The 10,276-nt window shown below is 41.0% G+C and overlaps 1 protein-coding gene across 1 annotated transcript in view; it reads right to left on the bottom strand.

Moving 5' to 3' along the window:
- USP46 (ubiquitin specific peptidase 46) overlaps positions 1-10,276 on the bottom strand; it is a 66,046-nt gene that overhangs the window by 14,458 nt on the left and 41,312 nt on the right. Inside the window, exons 5-6 of the mRNA XM_019640743.1 lie at positions 2,836-2,912; positions 1,758-1,865 (exon numbers count right to left, since the gene is read on the bottom strand). Of these exons, the coding sequence (XP_019496288.1) occupies positions 1,758-1,865; positions 2,836-2,912 (185 nt within the window). The remainder of the gene's footprint in view (positions 1-1,757; positions 1,866-2,835; positions 2,913-10,276) is intronic.

The following is a 10,276-nucleotide window of genomic DNA, read 5'->3' as shown; positions in this document are numbered from 1 at the left end:
ATAGCTTCTGGTATGGCGATTTCTGTCAAATAAAAACATTACAGTGTGTCCTCATCCACCTTATTCACTGGATCTGGCACCGTGCAACTTCTGGCTCTTCCCCAAAGTCAAAATGACCATGAAAGGGAAACGTTTTGAATCGATTCCGAACATCGAGGCGGCCATGACAGCGCAACTAAACAGTCACAAAAACAGACTTCCAGAACTGCTTCAGAAAGTGGCAAAAATGATGGGATAAGTGTGTTCAAAGCGTGGGAGAGTATTTTGAGAGAGATTAATGGCAATGTGTCTTTTACTGTAAGAAATTCCTTTTATTTAAACATTCACCGTATTTTTAGATCACACCTTTGTATATGAGGGCAGGTACAGCTAAGCTAGTCAAGGTCTAGTTTAAGGGTGATGTAAAATGGGACAGGTATTTCAGGGATATCAGCCTGGACAGTCAATCACATGACAATCTCATGTTGTTGGAAAGGTATTCCAAGGCTATTTCGTACTCACCCATCCCAGCTTTAACATCTCCAAATGGCTCTAGCCTACCTTCATCAGGTATGCATGGCTAATATATACATTTCTCCAGGAAAAAAATGAAAACATAAACCTGAGTTACATTTCTTTAAAACCAGGTTCCCCCAAAGGTTGAAATTTTAACTAACCAGTTAGCCTTTTACCTGTTTGGTCTCAAAGCTACAGCCACTGGCATCTGTTCTTTTGAACAGCCCAGAAATTTCTTAGAAGGGAAGGGAAGCAGTCAAGCTCCCCAACTCCAACTTCTCCCTAACCCCTCTTCTCAAAGAAGGGGAACAGGCAAGTCATACCTTTCCTCCCATTTCCTTATCTGCCACTAACGTTGGCACAGCCTTAACCGTTTCTACTCCCTATGATCGTAAAACCGGGGGGAAATCAAAAGTGGCTTCTTTTCACTAGTAGATTAGGAACCCATGCTATACAGAACCATTCAGAAGAAAAAGAGGCCATTGCTGGCCTACGAAACAAAGAGATAACAAACTTGTTCCAGACACCTGGACCTAAGGCATTTGAAGACAAGGGCTGAAATGCCAAACCAACAAGAAGTGCTGAGGTAACTACCAGAGCAGTGGGTGCTGGGAAAAGAGGGGGGGCAAGTCAGACTCCAGGGAAATGGGGGAGCAATCAGCCTCCAGCTCACACAGTACATTACACCCAGATGAACCAAGAGGTTCTTCCATGTTGGAGTTGGTGGCTTTGCCCTGAAAGTTGACTTTCTAACAGTCAACTACCACAGCAAGTCCCTTTAATCTACTACTTCTAAGAAGTTCCACGTAACCTGCACTCCTGAAAGGACAATTCTGTCACCTGATTCTCACTGATAAAAACAGACAGTGCTTTGCTATGACACTATAAACTGTCTCTGAACTGCGGCACCCTAAGCAATGGGGAGGCCCACCTGACCACTCGGTCTACACTGGCACCTCCACTACCAGGCACTCTCTAGACCTTTTCATTTCCTTCAAAGCACCAATCGCCGTCTGTGGATTCCACCAGAGCTGTAAGCACTGCGAGATACGTATCTGATGCTCGCTCTATCTCCAGTGTCCAGAACGGGGCCAGGTTAACTATAAGCATTCATAATCTCTTGTTGAAAAGAGGAGCGCGAAGAAGGGAGTGAATCAAGGGAAAAGGGAACCGTATCTTTATATCAACTTTGAGCATATTTTCAATATACAATATCTATACTTATCCTGGACATGTACTGTCCTTACACCCAGGCTTCTTACCTCCACTCAACCCTAATGAGGAGGAATTTTTCATGAATGATCTCCATACAATGCTGAAAGATGGAGGAAAAGGCAATTCCCTCATTGGTTCTCAGCTCAAACTGCATTCTTAAAAGGATAAAATAGATAGCTTAGAAAGAAAGTAATGGCAGGCATTTATTCACTTGTGTGATTCTGTGTGTATGTGTGTGTGTGTGTGTGTGTGTGTGTGTGTGTGTGTGAGAGAGAGAGAGAGAGAGAGAGAGGAAAGCCTCTTTAATATATCTTTATTAAAGATTAAAAACTTATTTTTACACTTAATGACTAATGGCTTCCACTTGAGCCTCTCTCTTCTCCGCAAGGCTCTTCTCCAGACCACATACACTTATTTTTACTCTCTTGGAAAATAAGAAATAGAAAATAGGATTTCGAGGTACAAATACAGTGAATGTTTAAATAAAACAGAACTTATTACAGTGAAAGGCACATTACCATTAATCACTCTCCAAATACACCCCCCTTGCTTTGAGCACACTTATCCCATTGTTCTTGCCACTTTCTGAAGCTGTTCTGGAAGCCCTCTTTTGTGAGATCTTTACTTCATCGTCCATCATGACAATGTTGTGTCACACATCGCTTCTGGTATACGGCAATTTCTGTCAAATAAAAACATTACGGTGTGTCCTCATCCACCTTATTCACCGGATCTGGCACCGTGCAACTTCTGGCTCTTCCCCAAAGTCAAAATGACCATGAAAGGGAAACATTTTGAATCAATTCCGGACATCAAGGCAGCCACTACAGTGCAACTAAAGAAACTCATGAAAGAGGACTTGCCAGAACTGCTTCAGAAAGTGGCAAGAAAGATGGGATAAGTGTGTTTGAAGCCAGGGGGGAGTATTTTGAGGGGTATTAATGGCAATGTGTCTTTTACTGGAATAAATTTTTTTCATTTAAACATTCACATTTTTTTATCACACCAAGTATATTGGTTTAACAGAAAGGAAGATTATCTCCTGAAGAAACACAGGGTATCTTTCCCCACTTATTTACTAGCCTGATCAGAAGCTCAGACCACAGTCAGAGTTCGTGAAGTTACCTTAGACAGTGGGTAATAGATGTATTCTGCTCCACATCGACAGAAAGGTCAAGAAAATCTTCATCTTTGCTACTAACCTGAAGCAAAAAGAAAAAAAAATGTATAAGGCACAAAATAAACGGATATAGTATCTTGTGAACACTTGTAAGTAACCAAAACCATAACTGAAGTAAAAGTCGTGTGTGGCTTTGTATACTCACTGGCAATCAGAGTTACCTTGAAAACAACCCAATCTACAGAAAATCCCAAATCCTCAAATTAACCTTATCTCTACTCCAGCTTTGATTCAGAACTTTTAATAATTGAAAACAACCCGATCTACAGAAAATCCCAAATTCCCTTGACATCAACCCCTCTCTCCTGAGCCTTGTCATTCAAACTGCATAAGGGCCACGGTAGCCTAACGGGCGACAGGCTGGAAAGTCACAAGAAGTGGGCATCATTTGCAGAACCCTGTGCCGTCTGTGATGACACTCGGACCTGGAGCTGGCCTGGAGCCGTGGCTCACACAGGCGCACCGTACTGCGGGCTGCTCTTAGCCAAGCTGGTTCACTGGCCCTGCCTATTCCTCAGCCCTCCACAGCTCTCCCCACACCAATTCTGGGTCTCCTACTTACTGAAACTCGCCAAGTAAGGGTTTACATTCCAGCAGTTGACCAGCAAGCCTAACATTTTACTGACTCAAAGTGGGAGGGACAAACCATTCAAGCAACAACCTTGAAGTGCTCAGTCCACTGGCAGCAAAATGAAAATAACACTCCGTTTAAGTGTGACAATTACCCTATGACCCAATACCCCACTAATAAGAAATTACCTGAAGAAATATCCGGAGATATGAACAATCATGTATACTTTTATAAGTATACCCCGGAATGTTGAGACTGCCCAGCTCGATATCCTATTACCACCCCTTATAAAGTGAAGGCCTGTCACTTAGCCGCCCTGTACCTCAGTTTCCTCCATCTGTAAAGTGAGGACAGTCAGGGTATCTATTTTATAAGGTTGTTTCAAGGATAATATAAGATAATACAGGTCAAGTGCTTTAAGAAGTAAGCACTCAACAAATCAGGGAGGAGTAGAAAATTTTAAATGGCCTAAAGTGGTCAAAGAGTTGGGAACAGTTTACTACACTGTGGTATCATATTAAAGAAAAAAGTAGGCTATATAATTATATATAAATTAATTCCAATTTTGTATTAAAAAAGGCCTGTATATATTTATACATACAACACACACACACACACATACACCCTCATCTCTATCATCCTACTTTAATTTTTTTTAAGGCACCCATTATTGCTATGGTAGGATGCATGAAAGGCCGCAAATCTTTACCACTGGCCATATTAGGTTCTTTGCTACATGACATTACAGATCCTCTCATCAAGAGGTATGATTCCCCACTCTTGATTCTGAGTTTGGCCATGTGACTCGCTTTGGCCAGTGGAATGTGATAAGACACGTTATAAGCAGGAGCTTGAACAAGCACTTGTGAAATCACTCTCTTGCCCTCTGTCATCACCATGAGAAGAACCGGCCCCTTCTAGCCCACTGTCCTAGGAAGAATTCGAGAGACCAATGGAGCAGAGTTGTTCTCAGTGAGGTGCCCAGCCAAACCCAGCCTAGGGCCAACCCCCAGCAAGCCTACAGGCACATGAGTGAGCCAGTTGAAATTCAAACACAAGTTCAGCCAAGTCCAGCCTAGATCAGGTGACCCTCAGCCAACACACAGCTGCATGAATTATAATAATAAATCATAGTCGATTTAAGTCTCAGAGTTTGGGGATGGTTTGTAACAAAGCAACAGATAACCAATACAAACTACAGCAGGTCCTCGAATAACGTGGTTTCGTTCAACATAATTTCATTATAACATTGATGAGATACTGTAGGAACTTAACTCTTGTTTATATCAATTAACCTATGGTAAAACTGGCTTCGTTATACATGGTTTTCCTGAAAGTCAGAGCCTACTGATGTTAACTCAGACCTTACTGTACTTAACATTATAAATATTTTATTTGTATTTATTTATTGTCTGTTTCCCCCTTAACTAAAATGATAGTTCAAAAGACTGCATTCTGTAATGACTAAGATCCTGCCATTCCAACTCTCTTCCAGAAAACTATAAACTCAGGTAACTATAAACTAAAAGCAGCTACCTGGAGGCCTCGGAGAGTAAACACAAACAAGCAGATGGAGAGTCCACACTTGGATGAGAGGAGCTGCACAGAACAAGTTCATGTTTCCTTTAGCTGGAGATCTGTGGGGGTGGGAAACGCAGTCTTTCTGGTAGGAGCCAGAAAAATGAATCTGAGACACCATGTCCACTGGAAAGAAGAGGAAGAATCTAAGAGGATAGCCCCAGTTCTGCCTGCCCACCCACATCTTTGGCTGACCCTGAGCCACACATGCCCATAGTACACACACAGCAACTTGGTTAGAGACAAAAGGCCTGACCCAAGATTCAAGCTGTTGCCTAAGCAACAGAGTTTGTAGTGTGAGTCCAACCAAGATGACTGCATGTTAAAATGAAAGAAACTCAGCACTCACTGAAGAAAAATAACAGAACCCAGACTTAATATTCTCAACGACCTAGATACGATCCAAACTTACAATATGTGAAGAACCAGGGAAATCAAAGACATTTTTAAAATAAAACAACTGAGACCATTCCTGGGGTGACTCAGATGTTGGAATTAGTAAACAAGGATTTTAAAGAAGCTATTATAACTATATTCAGTAAAGTAAAATACATTTACAAGGAACCAAAACCTAAGAAATCTCAGCAGAGAAATAGAAACAATATTAAAAAATCAAAAATCAAGTGCAAATTCCAGAACTGAAAAATTAATATACTGGGTGGACTTAACAACAAACTGGGAATGACAGAGGAAGAGAAAGTGGACTTGAAGAGAGATCAACAGAAATTATCCGATGAGAATAAAGAAAAGATTGACATAAAAGTTAACAGCTGCTCAGAGACCTGTTAAATAATATTATACATGTAATTTGAGTCCCAGAACAGAAGAGCGAATAGGGCAGAAAAACAATATGAAAAACAATGGCTGAATATTTCCTAACTTTGGTGAAGGACATACATTTATAGATTTCAAGATCCTCAATGAACACCAAGCAGGATAAATACAATGAAGGCCAGCCAAGGCATATCATAGTCAAATTGTTGAAAGCCAAAGTTAAAAAGCAAATCTTAAAAACATCTAGATAAAAATGACACATTACAAGATAATGACTCAGTTAGAAGCTGACCTCTCATTGGAAATCAGGGAGGCCAGAAGACAATGGAACACCTTTAATGTGATAAAAGAAAAAACTACTGATGCAGAATTTTTATATCTCATAAATATATCCTGCAAGAATGAAGGCAAAATGAAGAGAATTCATTATTAACAGAACTGTATTACACAAAATGTTAAAGGAAGTTCTTCAAGCCAAAGTGAAATGATACCAGATAGAAATCCAAATCCTCAAGAAAGAATGAAGAGCATCAGGAATGGTCATTATAACATTGTTCTGTTATACACATAACAGAACATATATAACATGTTACACATAACATATATGTAAATGTGATAATAGCTGTTAGCATAAAGGGCAAGATAGGGTGGAGGGGCAGAAGTAATATGTACCTAGACAGTTATGAGCTCTCTCTGTTTTATGTGAAATAGTAATATTATTAACTGTAAGTACACTGTGAAAAGAGAAGATTGTAATCTCCAGAACAACCACTAAAAACAACAGATATATTCAAATAGTATCTTTCTTTAAAAAGCAGGAGGAGGAGCAGAGGAACAAAATCAGAAAGGAAAATAAACAGAAAACAAATTATAAAATGGAAGCCCCAAACCCAACTCTATCAATAATTACATTAAATATTAATGGAATAAACATTTCAAGTAAAAGACAGAAACTGCAGAATGGATGTGTTTAAAAAGCAAGTCCAGCTATATGCTGTCGACAAAAGCTAAACTGTAATAAACACACAGATAAATTGAAAATAAATGGATGGGAAAGATGTACTATGTAATGAGTCAACATAAGTATGTAGTGGGCTATATTAATATCAGATAAAATAGATTTTAGACAAAATTATTATGAGAAATAAAAAAGGATATTTCCTAATAATTGGGTCAATTTACTAGAAAAACAAAAAATATGGAAGGCCTTCTTAACAGAGCCTCAAAAATACATGAAGCCAGGGGCCTGCCAAGTGGATCAGCTGGTTAAGACTGTGAGCTCTGAGCAATGGGGTTGCCAGTTTGATTCCCACATGGGCCAGTGAGGTGCGCCTGAGCTGAGCTGCCAACAGTTGGCAGGATGGCTCAGCTGGTGAGAGCACATGATCCTAACAACAAGGTTGCCAGTTCGACTCCTGCATGGGATGGTGGGCTGCGCCCCCCAGCAACAAAGATTGAACATGGCACCTTGAGCTGAGCAGCCGCAAGCTGCCAAGGGGCAGCCGGATGGTGACTGGACTTGGAGCTGAGTTAGCTGCGCCCTCTACAAGTAAGATTGAAGGACAACAACTTGGCTGTTTCCCTCCCCCAATTCCCAACACTGTTCCCCTTCCCCAATAAAATCTTTAAAAATAAATAAATAAATACATGAAGCTGGAAACACTATTCACCATTAGAAAGGAATGAACTATATGCTACAACACAAATGAACCCCCCAAATGATGTGTAAGTAAAAGAAATCAGACACAAAAGACCACATATTGCACGATTCTATTTATATGAAACGTCCAGAAAAGGCAAATAACTAAAGACAGAAAGTAGCTTAGTGGTGGCCTGGGGCTTGCAACAGAGGTTAACTGCCAGATACAAGGGATCTTATTGGTGTGATGGAAATGTTTTAAAATTGGACTATGATGATAGTTGTATAACACAGTAAATTTTAAAAAATTTAAAAATATTTTTAAAAATCACTAATGCATGAATTTTATGGTATATAAATTATATCTTAAAGTTGTTTTTAAAGTAAAAAAAAAAAAAAATGCATGAAGTTGGGCCGGCTGAGTGGCTCAGTTGGTTAAGAGCTCGCTCAAGAGTTTGAGCTCTGAGCAACAGTGGTTCAATTCCCGGCCTGAGCTGAGCAGCCATTNCATTTTTTAAATGTCATGGCTTTTGTTTCTCTTCTGGTCATCGAGGTTCTACTTAACCTTCCTGTGGTACGGCTTCAAAGGCTGAGACGGGCATCCAGACTATAACACCCTAGAGTCCTGAAAAAGTCTGTGACATTTCCTTATTCATAGGGAGTGTCCTAGCACTAGAATGATCACATTTTACTAAACAGAAAATGTTATTTATTATTTACATGGTGTGAAGGACTCAACCACTTAAACAGCGCTTATCAAAACATAGTTTGTTCATTCATTAAATCCCCCAATGTTTACTGACAGTACTCTAGAGCAGGTGCTGGGCACTCAGAGACCATCTGCGCTCACACAGCTCACAGTCTACCAGAGACATGCACAGGTGAGCCGCTGACAACACTTCGTGTTCATGCAGGTTAAGCATAAATCATTTCACATGACTGATTCCCTTGCCTAGAACCCTCCAGCAGTTCCTCCATGTACTTAGGACTAACACCCGAATTCCTCGCCATCACAGACACAACTGCTCGTCTGACCTCATCTCCTGCCCTGCCCGCACCTCCTTCACTCTGCTCCCGCCACACAAGCCAGCCTCCTCCTGCAGCTCAAGTGCCAGCTCTCCCTGCCTCAGGGTATTCGCAGGGGCTGTTTTCTCTACACTGACAGCACCTTTCCAGGTGCTTCCATGCTGGCTTCACTCATTCAGAGCTCAGTGCAAACGTCACTTCTTGTGAGAAGACTTCCGTGTCCACTCTCTCCAAACCCACCCAGCCCATTGCTGTCTTGTTTTCTTCTGAGTACATTCCACTATCTGAAACCACCCTATTTATTTATGACTTGCCTCCCCTCTATGTGGGCAGTGGCCCCGTCTGTCTCAATCACGGCTATAGCCCGAGCACTAAGAACAGGCCCGATGCACCATGGCGCTCAATAATATGTGTTCACTGAAAGACGACAGATGCACGTGTATAAAGTCCAGGGGAAAACACAGGGAAGGAGTTATGAACTGGAACTGAGGTAATTCAGGCCGTTTCCCTAAGGGACGATACCCGAGTTAGGTTCTCAAAAAGGGGAAGTGTGCCAGGTGGATAAGAGTCAGGTTGCAGACACAGTGAATGTCTCAGCACAGAGGCATGGAGGTAAGGCATGGAACGGAGTACATTTCTTAGAAGGTGGCGTGAGCCCTGTGGCTCTGGAGTCCCACCAACTGGCCTCGGCAAGGAAAAGACATAACCAGACAGTGCTTTTAAGAAACACCATTTCTGGTAACACTGTAGAGGAAGAATTGGAGGGGATCAAAAGGCAAGGAAAGATTTTATAGGCAATTAAACTCAACCCTCAGATTTCAAGTGCTTGGTGCATAATACAGACTCAAACTTAGCTGAATATGGGCTGACTCTTCAGTGGAGTAACTGATATGAAATCTTTTCTCAGCGTGCACAGGATTTATTGAGGTAGGAGCCAGGAAGAGAGGGAGGTGAATATGGGTGATGGTGGAGATTCATACCCTTGCAAAGTCTACCACAGATAAAGCTCTTTATTCGGCTAAAGAATCAGAATAGCCAAGGCAAGCAGAGCAATAAAGAAGGAATTAAACACTTTCTACTCACTCTTATTTCTCAAAGACAGTTCTCTGAAGAGTTTATAGACCCAGATACGTAAAAATATAGCAGAAGTTAGTATCTAATTTAAAGGTCGATTTACAAATATCTACCATCCTGCCCAGCCCCAGCTGGCTGAAAGCTCATCGCCACGAGCGATAAGGTAATGCTTTTGCGGTGTCTCTGAGTTGAGCATTGGGAAACGAGGCTAAGTGAGGAAAAGGGGATAACGCCAGCAGGACACGCTGAGGCAGACCAGGTCTTTCAGCTGCTGCTGTACAGCTGCTGGAACAAAAAGGTTGAGGAAACTTTTCAGGCAACAAAGGTTGAGAAAGTCAAAGGGGAAGGAGAAAGTAGAGACATCTTGCTGACAGGATAAATTACAGAGGAGAGTTAGAGGAAAAGCACAAAACTCTTTGTGTATTTCTTTAAAAAGAGTCATAGTGGCGATAAAGCACTATTTAAAAATACACTTTGGGAACAAATCTAACATGAAATGCACACCTTTATAAAGAAAGGAAACTAAAATCTTATGGAAATGTGTACAAGAAACTTGAAAAAATGAAGACTATATTCTATATTCATGGGAAGGTTATGCGTTCTAAAGACAGCTATCATGTCCAAGTTCGTGTCTGTCTATATCTGATACATTTTTTTAATTAAAATCTTAACTTTTCCACTCAACACACTAATTCAAAAGTTGATTTAAAAAAAATTCTCAAGC

The sequence above is a fragment of the Hipposideros armiger genome, unplaced genomic scaffold (genome assembly GCF_001890085.2).
Source record: "Hipposideros armiger isolate ML-2016 unplaced genomic scaffold, ASM189008v1 scaffold_53, whole genome shotgun sequence".
Taxonomy (NCBI): Eukaryota; Metazoa; Chordata; class Mammalia; order Chiroptera; family Hipposideridae; genus Hipposideros; species Hipposideros armiger.
This window is presented reverse-complemented; position numbering and strand designations above follow the sequence as displayed.